Source organism: Oncorhynchus masou, chromosome 15 (assembly GCF_036934945.1).
Source record: "Oncorhynchus masou masou isolate Uvic2021 chromosome 15, UVic_Omas_1.1, whole genome shotgun sequence".
Lineage (NCBI taxonomy): Eukaryota > Metazoa > Chordata > Actinopteri > Salmoniformes > Salmonidae > Oncorhynchus > Oncorhynchus masou.
The window spans coordinates 36965537-36982748 of record NC_088226.1 but is presented as its reverse complement, the minus strand read 5'-3'; the positions used below and the strand labels follow the sequence as shown (position 1 = coordinate 36982748).

Genomic DNA, 17212 nt, shown 5'->3' with positions numbered 1-17212 from the left:
TCGATCACTGTTAGCATTTCTCTTTTGCCAAGATAATCCATCCACCTGACAGGTGTAGCATATCAAGAAGCTGATTAAACAGCATGATCATAACACAGGTGCACAGGACAAAAGGCCACTCTAAAATGTAGTCTTGCCACAACACAATACCACAGATGTATCAGGTTTTGAGGGAGTGTGCGATTGGCAGTCGGATTGCAGGAATGTCATTGTATGCCGCAGCATTAAACATTTCCATTCACTTGAACTAAGGGGCCTTGCCTGAACCATGAATAACAGCCCCAGACCACTATTCCTCCTCCACCAAACTTTCGTCCGTCAGACTGCCAGATGGTGATTCATCACTCCAGAGACCAATGGCGGAGAGCTTTACACCATTCCAGCCAAAGCTTGGCTTTGTGCATGTTGATCTTAGGCTTGTGTGTGGCTGCTCGGCCATGGAAACCCATTTAATGAAGCTCCCAACGAACAGTTCTTGTGCGGACATTGCTCCCAGAGGCAGTTTGGAACTCAGTGAGTTAAAACCGAGGACAGACGATTTTTACGCGCTTCAGCACTTGGCGGTCTTGTTCTGTGCACTTGTGTGATCTACCACTTCACAGCCTAGACATTACCACTTCACAATAACAGCATTTACAGTTGACCGGGGCAGAAATTTAACAAACTGACTTGGAAAGGTGACATGCCGGTGCCACGTTGAAAGTCACTGCGCTCTTCAGTAAGGCCATCCTAAAGCAAATGTTTGGCTATGGAGATTGCATGTCTGTGTGCGCGATTTTACACACCTGTCAGCAATGGGTGTGGCTGAAACAGCCAAACTCGCATACCTTTGTGTAGTGTGTGTTAACGGTCTTCATCATAATACCATCATTGAAAACTGAAAAATAGAGTCATGGGTTTTTGTGTCTTTATTTGCACATTGTAAATGAACCACATCCAGACAACTTACAACAATCAATGGAAAAGGTCAAATGAATTAACATTACATTACATTTACATTTAAGTCATTTAGCAGACGCTCTTATCCAGAGCGACTTACAAATTGGTGAATTCACCTTCTGACATCCAGTGGAACAGCCACTTTACAATAGTGCATCTAAGTCATTAAGGGGGGGGGGGGGGTGAGAAGGATTACTTATCCTATCCTAGGTATTCCTTGAAGAGGTGGGGTTTCAGGTGTCTCCGGAAGGTGGTGATTGATTAACATGTACACCGCTCCCTCTCCTAAATAATCACAGTGATTATTGTACTTATTTCCATGCACTAAAATCAGCGTCATCAATCACCTCTGATTGGGATCCCCTTTGGGGGGAGGGTCTTCGTGATCAGCGTAGGGAAGGAGAGACAAAAGGTTATTGGCTGCGGAGGGCTGTAAGGTTGACAAGGAAAGGGGTCTATTTCCTTGAAGAGTTGCAGGGATATGGGACACCTGTAATGACAGAGTACACATAACTACTATCAACAGAATAAACTCTGAAGCTTTATGTAGGACTGAACACACCAGGTCAGGATCTACAGCATTTTTTAAATGTGTACAGTGCCTTCGGGAAGTATTTAGATCCCTTGACCCGTTCCACATTTTGTTACGTTACAGCCTTATTCTAAAATGTATTAAACTAAAATATATCCTCAGCAATCTACACCCAAAATGACAAAGGGAAAACAGGTTTTTAGAAATGTTTGCAAATTAAAAACCTTATTAACATAAGTATTTTGATTTTTTGTTATGAGACTCGAAATTGAGATCAGGTGCATCTTGTTTCCATTGATCATCCTTCAGATGTTTCGACAACTTGATTGGAGTTTACCTGTGGTAGATTCAATTGATTGGACATGATTTGGAAAGGCACACACCTGCCTATATAAGGTCACAGTTGACAGTGCATGTATAATGGATTTGAAACGGCTAGCTTAGTTAGCGGTGCGCGCTAAATAGCGTTTCAATCAGTGACGTCACTTGCTCTGAGACCTTGAAGTAGTAGTTCCCCTTGCTCTGCAAGGGCCACGGCGTTTGTGGAGCGATGGGCAACGATGCTTCGTGGGTGACTTGTTGATGTGTGCAGAGGGTCCCTGGTTTGCGCCCGGGTATGGGCGAGGGGACGGTCTAAAGTTATACTGTTACACATGTCAGAGCAAAAACCAAGCCATGAGGTCGAAGGAATTGTCCGTAGAACTCCTAGACAGGATTGTGTCGATCTGGGGAAGGATACCAACAAATGTCTGCAGCATTGAAGGTCCCCAAGAACACTGGCCTCCAACATTCTTAAATGGAAGAAGTTTGGAACCACCAAGACTCTTCCAAGGGCTGTCCACCCAGCCAAACTGAGCAATCGGGGGAAAAGGGCCTTGGTCAGGGAGGTGACCAAGAACCCGATGGTCACTCTGACAGAGCTCTAGAGTTCCTCTGTGGAGATGGGAGAACCTTGCAGAAGGACAACCATCTCTGCAGCACTTCACCAATCAGGCCTGTATGGTATAGTGGTCAGACGGAAGCCACTCCTCAGTAAAATGCACATGACAGCCTGCTTGGAATCTAAAGGACTCTCAGACCATGAGAAACAACTTTCTGCTGAGCATCACTTCTAAATGCTGAGTGTCACTTCTGGAGGAAACCTGGCACCACCCCTACGGTGAAGTGTGGTGGCAGCAGGGACTGGGAGACTAGTCAGGGTTGAGGAAAAGATGAACAGAGCAAAGTACAGAGAGATCCTTGATGAAAACCTGCTCCGGGCCTCAAAGTGGGGCGACGGTTCACCTTCCAACAGGACAACGACCCTAAGCACACAGCCAAGACAATGCAGTAGTGGCTTTGGGACAAGTCTCTGAATGTCCTTGAGTGGCCCAGCCAAAGCCTGGACTTGAATCCGATCTAACATCTCTGGAGAGACCTGAAAATAGCTGTGCAGCAATGCTCCCCATCCAATCTGAGAGTGCTTGAGAGGATCTGCAGAGAAGAATGGGAGAAACTCCACAAATACAGGTGTGCCAAGCTTGTAGTGTGGTACCCAAGAATACTCAAGGTTGTAATCACTACCAAAGGTGCTTCAACAAAGTACGAAGTAAAGGGTCTGAATACTTGTGTAAATGTGATATCTGTTTATTTTTACAACCCTGTTTTTGCTTTGTCATTATGGCGTATTGTGTGTAGATTGAGAGGGGGGGGGGGAATAATTTGAATACATTTTAGAATATGGCTGCAACCTAACAAAATGTGAAAAAAGTCAAGGGGTCTGAATACTTTCCGAAGGCACTGTAAGTCACCACACAACTGGCAAACAGAGTCATGTTGAAACAGTACAATGATGTGGTCAGAGAAGTGTGTTTTTTGGAGAATATAATGAAATGTACCATGGAGGGGTACTTATAGTGGCTGGTGTTGCTTGGGTCAATCTTGGCGAGGGACTGCACATCCCAGTCCCGAGCATTGACCACCCGTAAACACAGCTCCATGTTGCCCACCTAGAAAACACAGACACACAATTTAGACGTCTGATCCCTTTGTGTGTGTTTCATCATGTCATTTGCATCTTGCATGGCTTTCACACCTCATGACTTTTGACTCATGAATTGTATGATGACTCATGAATTGTATGTCATCCTCAACTGATAGTCATTTTTAAGACATTATGTATAATGGATTTTCAATCCAACTTTATTCTAACCACTAGCAGTCAGCGAGACGCATGTCTGCCCTCACCTGGGGGACTGAGTTGAGCTGGATTGGACTGAGGGATGGTCGGATGGGGAGGGCACGTACTGGCACTCTCCAGTATCCGCTATGAACCTGATTGTGCTGGTCGAAGAGCTCCAGCCGTGCCCAGCCCCGGGACACCAGCCTTTGGACCTCTTGACCGTAGGCATCCAGACCTCCGGCAGCTTGAAGCTCAACCACCAGAGACAGGGAGGGAGACGGCTGCATCCTGAAGGTAGAGAGTTTTGTCTTTTATTATTATTATTAATATATATAAATACACACACACACTACCGTTCAAAAGTTTGGGGTCACTTAGAAATGTCCTTGTTTTTTTTTGTCCATTTAAAATAGTATCAAATTGATCAGAAATACAGTGTAGACACTGTTAATGTTGTAAATCACTAGCTGGAAATGGCAGATTTTGTTTATGGAATATCTACATTGGTGTACAGAGGCCTATTATCAGCAACAATGTGTTCCAATGGCACGTTGTGTTAGCTAATTCAAGTTTATAATTTTAAAAGGCTAATTGATCATTAGAAAACCCTTTTGCAATTATGTTAGAACAGCTGAAAACTGTTTTTCTGCTTATAGAAGAATTAAAACTGGCCGCCTTTAGACTAGTGAGTATCTAGAGCATCAGCATTTGTGGGTTCGATTACAGGCTCAAAATGGCCAGAAACATAGACCTGTCTTCTGAAACTCATCAGTCTATTCTTGTTCGGAGAAATGAAGGCTATTCCAAGCGAGAAATTGCAAAGAAACTGAAGATCTCGTACAATGCTGTGTACTACTCCCTTCACAGAACAGCGCAAACTGTCTCTATCCAGAATAGAAAGAGGAGTGGGAGGCCCCGGTGCACAACTGAGCAAGAGGACAACCACATTAGTGTCTAGTTTGAGAAAAAGACACCTCCCAAGTCCTCAACTGGCAGCTTCACTAAATAGTACCCGCAAAACACCAGTCTCAACGTCAACAGTGAGGAGGCGACTCCGGGATGCTGGCCTTCTAGGCAGAGTTCCTCTGTCCAGTGTCTGTTCTTTTGCCCATCTTAATCTTGTATTTTTAGTGGCCAGTCTGAGATGTGGCTTTTTCTTTGCAACTCTGCCTAGAAGGCCGGCATCCCGGAGTCACTTCTTCACTGTTGACTTTGAGACTGGTGTTTTGCGGGTACTATTTAATGAAGCTGCCAGTTGAGGACTTGAGGCATCTGTTTCTCAAACTAGACATATGAATATGTAGATATTCCTTAAAAAATCTGCCGTTTCCAGCTACAATAGTCATTTACAACATTAACAATGTCTATACTGTTTCTGATCAATTTGATGTTATTTTAATGGACAAAAAAATTGCTTTTCTTTCAAAAACAAGGACATTTCTAAATGACCCAAAAATATTGAACAGTAGTGTATGTACAGTGGCAAGTAAAACTGTGAACCCTTTGGAATTACCTGGATTTCTGCGTAAATTGGTCATCAAATTTGATCTGATCTTCATCTGAGTCACAACAATAGACAAACAGTCTGCTTAAACTAATAAAACACAAACAATTATACGTTTTCATGTCTTTATTGAACACACAGTGGAAACATTCATTCAGTAACTGGTTTACCCTCCGTTGGCAGCAATAACCTCAACCAAATGTTTTCTGTAGATCAGGAGGAGGAATTTTGGACCATTCCTCTTTACAAAACTGTTTCAGTTCAGCAATATTCTTGGGATGTCTGGTGGGAACCGCTCTCTTGAGGTCACTGATGAACATCAAGGCTTTTAGAGATACTTTTGTAACCCTTTCCAGCTTTATGCAAGTCCACAATTCTTACTCTTGGGTCTTAGATCTCTAAAGTTCGAGGCGGGCAATGCTTCTTGTGAGTAGCAAACTCAAATTTTGTGAGTTTTTTTTATAGGGCAGGGCAGCTCTAACCAACATCTCTAATCTCGTCTCAATAATTGTACTCCAGGTTAGCTGACTCCTGACTCCAATTAGCTTTTGGAGAAGTCATTAGCCTAAGGGTTCACATGGTTTTGCCAACTTACACTGTGAGTGTTTATATTGTTGTCAATATAGACAAGAAAAATCCAATAATTTGTGTGTTATTAGTTTAAGCAGACTGTGTTTGTCTGTTGTTGTGACTTAGGTGAAGATCGGATCTAATTTTAGGACCAATTTATGCAGAAATCCAGAGGGTTCACATACTTTTTTGCGCCGTGTGTGTGTGTATACATGCATACATTTATTTTACCCCTTTTTCTTACCAATTTCGTGTTATCTAATTGGTAGTTAGTCTTCTCCCATCGATTCAACTCCCGTACGGACTCGGAAAGGTGAAGGTCGAGAGCCATGCGTACTCTGAAACATGACCCTGCCAAGCCACTTCTTGACACACTGCTCGCTTAACCCAGAAGCCAGCCGCACCAATGTGTCGGAGGAAACACCGTCCAGCTGGTGTCCAAAGTCGGCATGCATGTGCCCGGCCCGCCACAAGGAGTCACTAGAGCGCAATGGGACATGGACATCCCGGCAGACCAAACCCTCCCCTAACCCGGACGACGCTGGGCCAATTATGGGACGCCTCATGGATCTCCCGGTCGCGGCTGGCTACAGACCTGGGATCAAACCCGGGTCTGTAGTGATGCCTCTAGCACTGCGATGCACTGCCTTAGACCTCTGCGCCACTCGGGAGGCAGAGAGTTTTGTCCCCAAGTTGTAGTGAACATGCAACCTTCTGAACAACACCACACACAACTCAAAGGAAACCTTAGCTAACAGAGCACGAGACAAGTCTGTCACTCAGTGAGCAACAATTGCCTTTTGATCTCAGGGAAGGTGGGCTCAGGGAAGGTCACCGATAGACTCCAGCCAACATGCTATGGATGAGTTTCACATGTACTTTTTCTTCTCCGGTTGCGTTGCTTACCTGGGCATAGGCTGTTTGACTGCCAGGAGGGCATAGTTCCCAGGGGGCACAGTTTGACTGTAGGGCTGACCCCCTCCAGACTGGCACTGTGTAGGGGGCAATGGGGTAGGCCGCCCCACCTCCTGGCCTCCAGAGTAGAGACCAGCCACCGGACGCAGAACCCTCAGCGTGGTATCTACCCCAAGCATCAAGTCATAAAAGACAGCAAAACCAGCCCTGCAATTCAACAGGGTTTAGAGTAGTTTAGAGGTACTTCATACCTGCACATCTGAGTTAGTTATATAAATGTGTGTCTAATAATGTATGTGAAAGTAATGTTTTATTTGAATCATATAGAAAACTGAAATAGCCAACATAGATGTGCTAGTCATAATGGACTCACGCAGGGTCATAGGGCGCAGGCCCAAGGGAGTTGAGTACATGCCTTTCCTTGAGTGTGGAATGGGGCCTGGACTGGTTCTGCAACAAGAACATATGGGGGATATACTATATGGGCCTAATGTCGTCAAAGAAAACCAGATAGATATTAACATAATAGCTTTACCAGGGCTGGAGGGGCATATATCTGGGCAAGGGGATGCATGGCTGGTGGGGCAGGGAATGGAGGGGGTGGGGGCAGCCTCCTGTCCCTAGGGCCCTCTCTGGCTCGCTCTACTTCCCTGCGAAGGCTCTCAAGCTCAGCCTGAATGCTGGCCATGTAGTGGGTGTGTTCTCTTTGGATCTGATGGAGCTCAGACCCCACTGTAACTGGATCAGAGGAATATAGAATCCCATCCAATTAGAATGACTCTACAAGCATTGGAATGGATAGTAATTCTACACATCCCATGGTAGTCACTGTGAATGTGGTTACTCCTAACTGCCATTGTTTATCAGCAATGTTGCTTGTCTATGTATATAATTATGTGCATGTTAATCACAGAGATGGGATGGAGAGGACAACCCACCGTCTTCCCGACGGTGTTTGTCTCTGGCCAACTGGATTCTGAAGATCTCTTCCTCCAGTCTCTGGTTCTCTTGCTCCACAGCCAGCACCTCTGAGTTCCCAGCCTGCTGAGGAGGCTTCGTCCCTGGGCAGAGAGAGCGGGAAAGAAGGGGTGGTTAGAGAGGCACCAAAGTTAAGAGGAGACAGTACTTTTTTCTTTAAAAAACAAACGGTTTACAGTTATTTGTCTCTTAAAGATAACAGAAAGACAAATAGGTGCAGGCACAGACATAAACATGCACAATAGAAACAAATCACTCAAGGTGGCACTAAAGCACCCAATGTGACATCCTCCATACCCCAATGAAGGACCATGCAGGACTGACACTCACTCTTCCTCCTGCCATTGTTGTCGGCCCCAGATTGGGCCTGTTGCTCCAGAGTTTGGGCCTCTGCCTGCATGTCATGCATCTGGGCCAGAACAACCGGATCAGAACCACCTGACTGCATGTAGTCCAGCCTCAGAGCTCTGTCACACCAACAGACACAGTCAAACACAGACATATAGATACAGATATGTTGCAGGATAGTAATACCGTACATTGCTACTACTAACACTACAGCAACTATTTAACCAGGTTCGTCATTGAGAACACATTTTCTTTTTGAATAATGACCTGACGGCTACTTACTTGCTCTATGATTACAGCTTCTAATATCACCAACATTGGTGCTAATAATAATGTGTACTGAGGTGTAGCTACACTAAGACATACAAATATTACTTACCTTATTTGGGTGGAGAGGGCTCCATCCTCAGAGGATATTAGGTCAAAGTTGGCATTATGTCCCTTCCTGTGGTCAGGGTTGGGTGAGTCAAACGTGACCTCTTTGACCCTATGAAAAGCACAGAAGAACATCTTTGTTTGTATGTTCCTTTTTTTTCTTCTAGTTTATAACCATGTCTATTTATAACTTACAGTTGAAGTTGGAAGATTACATACCCGTTTTTCAGCCACTCTACAAATGTCTTGTTAACAAACTCATTTTGGCAAGTCGGTTAGGACATCTACTTTGTGCAAAACACAAGTATTTTTTTATTTACAGACAGATTAATACACTGGATCACAATTCCAGTTGGTCAGAAGTTTACTTACACTAAGTTGACTGTGCCTTTAAACAGCTTGGAATATTCCAGAAAATGATGTCATGGCTTTAAAAGCTTCTGATAGGCTAATTGACATAATTTGAGTCAATTGGAGGTGTACCTGTGGATGTATTTCAAGGCCTACCTTCAAACTCAGTACCTTCAAACTCAGTGCCTTTTTGCTTGACATCATGGGAAAATGAAAGGAAATCAGCCAAGACCCCAGGAAAAAAATTGTAGACCTCCACAAGTCTGATTCATATTTGGGAGCAATTTCCAAACGCCTGAAGGTACCACGTTCATCTGTACAAACAATAGTACGCAAGTATAAACACCATGGGACCACCTAGCCGTCATACCGCACAGGAAGGAGATGCGTTCTGTCTCCTAGAGATGAACATACTTTGGTGCGAAAGTACAAATCAATCCCATAACAACAGCAAAGGACCTTGTGAAGAATACAAAAGTATCTATATCCACAGTAAAACAAGTTCTATATCGACATAACCTGAAAGGCCGCTCAGCAAGGAAGAAGCCACTCCTCCAAAGCCACCATAAAAAAGACAGACTACGGTTTGCAACTGCACATGGGGACAAAGATGGTACTTTTTGGAGAAATGTCCACTGTTCTGATGAAACAAAAATAGAACTGTTTGGCCATAATGACCATTGTTATGTTTGGAGGGAAAAGGGGGAGACTTGCAAGCTGAAGAACACAATCCCAACCGTGAAGCACAGGGGTGGCAGCATCATGTTGTGGGGGTGCTTTGCTGCAGGAAGGACTGGTGCACTTCACAAAATAGATGGCATCATGAGGGTGGAAAATTATGTGCATATATTGAAGCAACATCTCAAGACATCAGTCAGGAAGTTAAATCTTGGTCGCAAATGGGTCTTCCAAATGGACAATGACCTCAAGGATACTTCCAAAGTTATGGCAAAACGACTTAAGGACAATGAAGTCAAGGTATTGGAGTGGCCATCACAAAGCCCTGACCTCAATCCTATAGAACATTTGTGGGCAGAAAAGCGTGTGCGAGCAGGGAGGCCTACAAACCTGACTCAGTTACACCAGCTCTGTCAGGAGGAATGGGCCAAAATTCAACCAACTTAATGTGGGAAGCTTGTGAAAGGCTACCCAAAATGTTTGACCCAAATTAAACAATTTAAAGGCAATGCTACCAAATACTAATTGAGTGTATGTAAACTTCTGACCCACTGGGAATGTGATGAAATAAATAAAAGCTGAAATAAATAATTCTCTCTACTATTATTCTGACATTTTAAATTCTTAAAATAAAGTGGTGATCCTAACTGACCTAAGACAGGAATTTTTTATTAGGATTAAATGTCAGGAATTGTGAAAAACTGAGTTTAAATGTATTTGGCTAAGGTGTATGTTAACTTCCGACTTCAACTGTACACACAAATATTAATTTTCACAAGGTCTGCTGCCTCAGTTTGTATGATGGGAATTTGCATATACTCCAGAATGTTATGAAGAGTGATCAGATGAATTGCAATTAATTGCAAAGTCCCTCTTTGCCATGCAAATGAATTGAATTCCAAAAAACAAACATTTCCACTGCATTTCAGCCCTGCCACAAAAGGACCAGCTGACATATCAGTGATTCTCTCATTAACACAGGTGTGAGTGTTGACGAGGACAAGGCTGGAGATCACTCTGTCAAGCTGATTGAGTTTGAATAACAGACTGGAAGCTTCAAACGGAGGGTGGTGCTTCGAATCATTGTTCTTCCTCTGTCAATCATGGTTACCTGCAAGGAAACCCGTGCTGTCATCATTGCTTTGCACAAAAAGGGCTTCACAGGCAAGGATATTGCTGCCAGTAAGATTGCACCTAAATCAACCATTTATCGGATCATCAAGAACTTCAAGGAGAGCGGTTAAATTGATGTGAAGAAGGCTTCAGGGTGCCCAAGAAAGTCCAGCAAGCGCCAGGACCTTCTCCTAAAGTTGATTCAGCTGCGGAATCGGGGCACCACCAGTACAGAGCTTGCTCAGGAATGGCAGCAGGCAGGTGTTAGTGCATCTGCACGCACAGTGAGGCAAGGATTTTTGGAGGATAGCCTGGTGTCAAGAAGGGCAACAAAGAAGCCACTTCTCCAGGAAAAACAGCAGGGACAGACTGATATTCTGCACAAGGTACAGGGACTGGACTGCTGAGGACTGGGGTAAAGGGTTATGTGGCCCAGAAGTTAATTGACAGCATGCCAGGGCAGATTGCAGAGGTCTTGAAAAAGAAGGGTCAACACTGCAAATATTGAAACTTTGCATCAACTTCATGTAATTGTCAATAAAAGCATTTGACACTTATGAAATGCTTTTAATTATACTTCAGTATTCCATAGTAACATCTGACAAAAATATCTAAAGACACTGAAGCAGCAAACTTTGGAAATTAATATTTGTGTCATTCTCAAAACCTTTGGCCACGACTGTGTGTTTGAGATGGTCATTTGCTGCCGTCTAGTGGACTCACCCAGGCTGCAGGGTAGTGATGTGGTCTTTGAGCTGCTGTAGAGCCTCTTCGTTTCTCTCCTCCCGATCCCTCAGCTCCAGCAGCAAGGTCTCCAGGTGGGCCGTGCTGCCCTGGCCTGCCAGGGCCCCAAGCTGCCATGCAATGTCTGACACACACATACTAAATGTAATCCATTACAGTTACTAGTTACCTGTCCAAAATTGTAATCAGTAATTTAATTTTGGGATTACCCAAATTCAGTTACTTAATCTGAATACTTTACCTTTGGATTACTTTCCCCTTAAGAAAAAATAAAATAAAAATTAACCATCAAGCACATTTGGTGTGTCATGGTAGTGGTCTCTGACTTGTGGTCAGACTCTCTCAGGTAGAATAAACTTAACTTGAATAGCATTGAGAAAACAGAAAAGTATCAATGTATTTTTTTGTTGAAAATATCCTTTCTGTATAAAAAAATGATACAAGAACTAATCTTTTTTTTTTTTTACCCCCTTTTTCTCCCCAATTCCGATCTTGTCTTATCGCTGCAACTCCCCAATGGGCTCGAGAGCCAAAGGTCGTGTCATGCGTCCTCCGAAACATGACCGGCCTAACCGTGCTTCTTAACACCCACCCGCTTAACCCGGAAGCCAGCTGCACCAATGTGTGGAACACCGTTCACCTGATGACCAAGGTCAGCCTGCAGGCGCCCGGCCCAGCACAATGAGTCGCTAGAGCACGATGAGTATAGCCCCCCCGGCCAAACCCTCCCTTAACCCGGACAATTGTGTGCCGCCCTATGGGACTCCCAATCACAGCCAGTTGGATCATACCTAGGTCTGTATTGACGCCTCTAGCACTGCGATGCAGTGCCTTAGACCGGCTACGCCACTCTGGAGGCAGTAATCTATTTTTTTTGTATTGTATCTGTATCTGTAAAGTTACATGTAACTGATCACACTAGCCAATTTAACCTTTCTACATGAAAATCTGTATAAGAGATTCCTTCCTCCATATCTCTTTGTGTTGGAGGATCTCTATGGCCCCTTACCCTCTCTCTGTTGCTCCAGGAGGTGGTTGTGGGTCTGTATCTCTGCCAGCTCCTGGTTGTGCTGCTCTGCCATCTCTCTCAGCCTGTCCCTGTGGGCACACTTTCTCCCCAACACCTGGAACTGGTCCTCCAGACCTTCGGTCTCAGTAGGCCATTTCGGCAGGTTGGGCATACTCCCCTCAATTGACATCCTCAGCTTGTGAAACTATAATTTCAAGCATGACATTTGTCTGAGTCTGTTAATTAATATTAAAGGGACTACAAAGGTGGCTATAGGTTATATTGCATGTCTAGATGGTTCAGATTAAGCGTTGGTAGGCACCTCATTAGTAAGGTTCCTCAATGCTAGGCTCTCTGACACACTGCCCTGTAGGTTATCTTCTTTCCCAGCTCTCCGTTCTGTGTCATTGGTCCTCCCCTGCATGTTCTGTAGGTGCGTACCCCGCTGCTCTCTCAGCTACCAGGAACAATCAATGTTAGATAGACACACTACAAGAGCCACTATAACAGCTAACACACTTACCCTTATAAGATCAGGGGTGCGTGCCGGCTTTGGATAGAGTCTCTTTCGCTCAGGCTGCTCTTGTCTCAGCACCATAGGGTCTCCAATGCTGCTCCCGATACAGAATAATGCTTTATGTTTCTCCAGAAGTCCAAGGGAGCAGAATGCCATACTACACTCCCGACAATGGAACTCTCCCAATGACTCCATCACTGCATCCATTTTAGTCAAGTTCGCAGGGTAAGAACAAAAGGCAAACACCACATGTCCCGAGAGTGAAATATTAAATGTACTCCTAAATGAGCTGAACAATAATCATTAGACTATTTACCCCTTCCCCCCAAGACAACATAGGTATGCAGTTCCTTTTCTCATGTGCGTAACAGGACTGGATATGCTTCTGGCGATTTCCTTGTTTGTTGGTTACTGTCACCATGTCGACGACTGTGTTGTGGAGGACGGAGGGCCACAACACGGAATTCTCAAATCAGCTCTATAGTCTTTGACTACGCAAATTGCTTTTACAGGTGTCACTGGATAAGTCTAGTACTAAACATATCACTTCTGTATGATTAGATTATTTTATACAGAGAAGCAGACAACTGTTTGGCAATCTGATGCAAAATATTTATTAAAATGTTCTTTTTCTAAGATGCGGTAGTTTCTTTCTCGTACAGTACATGGCGCCAAATCAGTAAATAATGTTCTCAAAATAATCTGAAATCGTTCAAAAGTCACACTTTATATTTTTTACAATCCACCTTGAATAAAGGCTGCAAGAACAATATGCAGACAAAATAAATGAATGTTTCAAAATGTACCAAATTAGAAAATAAAACAAAAAAACAAAGAGCCTTACATTTGTGGTAAAGCTGTCTGAACATTCTACCAGCCAGGATTTTTTTTTTCAAAATCTAGTACTGTAAATGCATACATTTTACAACAGCAATTTCTCATGTAAGAAAGCAAACAAGTTGTATCTTAATACAAGCAGTAAGGGGATTTGGGAGACTAAGTTTACAGTCTATCAACCAAAGAACTTTAATTTTGCATGTCTGAAAATTAAAAAGACAACAGCTACGATGAGAAGTCACACTTAATGTTGGTTAAACAAGAAACTGACATTACTTCGGAACTTTTGTTTTATTGTTTATGCCCCAACTGGCTACATTCAAATCAGTATGGAATTAAAATAAAATGTTGGTCCATTACTGTAAATTACAGTTTTTCTACCACGGACGAGAAATATAATGATAAGCAAATGCATGCCTTACACTGTTCAAATAAAACGGAGACATTAACATTTGTCAACTTTAAAAATTGACCAAAACAAACCTAAATCCTCATAGAAGGGTTATTTAGGGGACAGGAAGCAATGTCAATATCAACCGCTCACAATGATAGTTTCCTCAACACAAATGCTACAAATTGTTTCAGCAAGAGCAGGTGTCAAAGCCACTTTTCAAAATAAACTATTGATTGAAGTAATTTGCCAGTTAAATCATTGTTGTTGATTTGCCAAAACAAAATAACAATTCTGATGTGTTTTGTGTTCATGTAACGGTCGCCGTATGAGGAGAAGGGGAGGACCAAGGTGCAGCGTGGTATGTGTCCATATTTATTAAAATTAACACGGAAATAACAAAGAGAAACAACCGAAAACAGTTCTGGCTGGTGCAGACACACAACAGAAAACAAACACCCACCAAACACAATAGAAAACAGGCTACCTAAATATGGTTCTCAATCAGGGACAACGATTGACAGCTGCCTCTGATTGAGAACCGTACTAGGCCAAACACAGAAATAGCATATCATAGAAAAACTAACATAGACAACCCACCCAACTCACGCCCTGACCATACTAAAACAAAGACATATCAAAAGAACTAAGGTCAGAACATGACAGTTCAATTGACATTTTAGCTCCTGGGAAAAGACTAAAAAACATAGAAAGAAAGAAAAGCCCTAAGGAAGGCGTCACCTCCACCCTCTGTCTCACCAGTGTTTGTATGACCAGTCTCTTGTGAATAAGCAGGAAGAGTGCAATTGAGCAAGGCACCGTGACGTGAGGAGGGGTGGCTTTAGGTGAACACTGTTCTGGCCAAACCTGTTCCTCTTCAACTAGAAAACACAGACAGTTTTGCACCAGGTGAAAGTTGATTGTATTAGTTTTGGAACAGGGCTGCCTCTTGTGCGCATAAAGTACTTAAGTAAAAATACTTTAAAGTACTACTTAAGTAGTTTTTTTGGAGTATCTGTAATTTGTATTTGACAACTTTTACTCCGCTACATTCATAAAGAAAATAAATGTACTTTTTACTCCATACATTTTCCATGACACCAAAAATTCTTGTTACATTTCAAATGCTTAGCAGGACAGGAAAATTCAAATTCACACACTTATCAAGAGAGAATCCCTGGTCATCCATTCTGCCTCTGATCTGGCCTGGCTATCTGTAAATTGAAAACAAGAACATTGTGGCGTCTTGTTTGCTTAATGTAAGGAATGTCAAATCAAAATCAAATTTTATTAGTCACATGCACCGAATACAACAGGTGTAGACTTTACAGTGAAATGCTTACTTACAAGCCCCTAACCAACAATGCAGTTTAAAAAAAACATGAGAGAATTAGAAATAAATGTAACAAGTAATTCAAGAGCAGCAGTAAAATAACAATAGCGAGACTATGCACAGGGGGTACCGGTACAGAGTCAATGATGCGGGTGCACTGGTTAGTTGAGGTAATATGTACATGTAGGTAGAGTTATTAAAGTGACTGTGACTATGAATAGAAAACAGAGAGTTGCAGCGGTGCAAAATAATGGGGGAGGGGGGGGGGCAATGCAAATAGTCTGGGTAGCCATTTGATTAGATGTTCAAAAGTCTTATGGCTTGGTGGTAGGAGCTGTTAAGAAGCCTCTTGGACCTAGACTTGGCCTTCCGGTACCACTTGCCGTGTGGTAGCAGAGAGAACAGTCTATGGCTAGGGTGGCTAGGGTCTTTGACAATTTTTAGGGCTTTCCTCTGACACCGCCTGGTGTAGAGATCCTGGATGGCAGGAAGCTTGGCCCCAGTGCAGTACGCACTACCCTCTGTAGTGCCTTGCGGTCGGAGGCCGGGCAGTTGCCATACCAGGCAGTGATGCAACCAGTCAGGATGCTCTCGATGGTGCAGCTGTACAACCTTTTGAGGATCTGAGGACCCATGACAAATGTTTTCAGTCTCCTGGGGGGGAATAGGTTTTGTCGTGCCCTCTTCACAACTGTCCTGGTGTGCTTGGACCATGTTAGTTTGTTGTGAAGAGGGCACGACAAAACCCAGTCCTGGAGGGCCGACACACTTGTGGTTTTCATCCTGTCCTTCTAATAAGGGACTAATTCAGACCTGGGACACCAGGTGAGTGTAATTCACTACGAGGTAGAAACAAAAAAAGTGTTTTCGGCCCTCAAGGGACGTAATTTAACAGCCCTGGAGGCAGAAAAAAATCAGCGGCAGAGCAGCAGTTTAAGGGTTAAGAGTCTTACTCAAGGGCTTAACGGCAGCAGATGGCACCTGAGATTCTGATGTCAGAAACCCACTGGTTGCCAGCTCACTCCCACCAAATTTCCCCGTCAGCCCTGGGATTTGAACTGACAACCCTCCGGTTACTGGCACTGGAGATGATGAATGCATTACATTAATGTTCAGCATGAACATTTGGAATTGGTTGCAGCCAGGTTGTGGTTTTGAGAGCTTCAAAGTTGAGAACCCATAGGACCTTCAGAAGTGTGTCAATTTATTGGAGGAAGTATTAGAGGAAGTCCAGCCATGGTGGATTGGGAGTTGAAGGGAGAGTGAGTGGTGATTGGATTGTCTGCAAGTCCATCAAGGAGGGTGGTGCTGGAAGTGAAGCATGATGGGGTTGGGCTTGGAAAGTACTTTTCTATAACAGCCTGAACTCTTTTTTTTATCAATCTCTGAAATGATATTACAAATATCCAAACAACAAATAATGAATGTAAGAAATGTGTTTTATTGAAAGGAATACGTAACAGTTTTATACGACTCAAAAGATACATACTCCAGACAGTTTTATTCTTATGGTTCATCCTGGGAATAAATGACAGAACTCAGAGAGGACTTACAATTAGACAGGTGGAAGATGCAATAGTGTACAACCACCCACATAACATTGAGGCAATGTTATGGCAACATTGTGTGGTGGTTGTGTGTTTGTTGCGTTGCTCCTCTTGTCTAATTTGCACAATTCAACACCCATAACATACACCCAGGAGGCAGAATACTTTTACTGCAGTGGGCTAAATCAGGGTCACACAGGGCGTTCCTTGGTAGTCTTAAACAAATCTACTTTGAAACAAAAGTATACACCTCACATGGTTATGGGATTTTTTTTTTAACAAAACCTGTACCATGTCAGATATGAGTTGGAATGCATTCAATTTTGAGTTTGCATCCCAATATTACATTTTATATACAGTACATTTGGAA

At 43.3% G+C, this 17212-nt stretch overlaps 1 protein-coding gene and 1 long non-coding RNA gene across 6 annotated transcripts in view; one reads left to right on the top strand and one right to left on the bottom strand.

Annotated features, from left to right (window-relative positions):
* Positions 1-912: 912 nt before the first annotated feature.
* Positions 913-13151, bottom strand: ccdc17 (coiled-coil domain containing 17). 2 transcript variants are annotated; one of them, XM_064989200.1, is made up of 13 exons: positions 12741-13151; positions 12540-12674; positions 12218-12422; positions 11188-11332; positions 8327-8434; positions 7930-8066; positions 7560-7682; positions 7157-7359; positions 6995-7071; positions 6613-6828; positions 3698-3920; positions 3349-3459; positions 913-1429 (listed from the first exon to the last, which is right to left on the bottom strand). In XM_064989200.1, the coding sequence occupies exons 1-13, from the start codon at positions 12939-12941 to the stop codon at positions 1283-1285; spliced, it is 2031 nt and encodes a 676-aa protein (XP_064845272.1). In that variant the 5' UTR covers positions 12942-13151; the 3' UTR covers positions 913-1282. The 2 variants fall into 2 exon arrangements, with proteins under 2 accessions (XP_064845272.1, XP_064845273.1); XM_064989201.1 differs by having other exon boundaries at positions 7157-7353.
* Positions 3838-17212, top strand: part of LOC135556201 (uncharacterized) — a 29226-nt gene continuing 15851 nt past the window's right edge. For 3 of the 4 annotated variants that reach the window (XR_010457959.1, XR_010457961.1, XR_010457958.1), the window contains exons 1-2: positions 3845-3926; positions 12867-12959. This is a non-coding gene — a long non-coding RNA (uncharacterized LOC135556201). Of the gene's footprint in view, positions 3927-12866; positions 12960-17212 lie in introns of all 4 variants that reach the window. The other variant, XR_010457960.1, reaches the window with a different exon arrangement.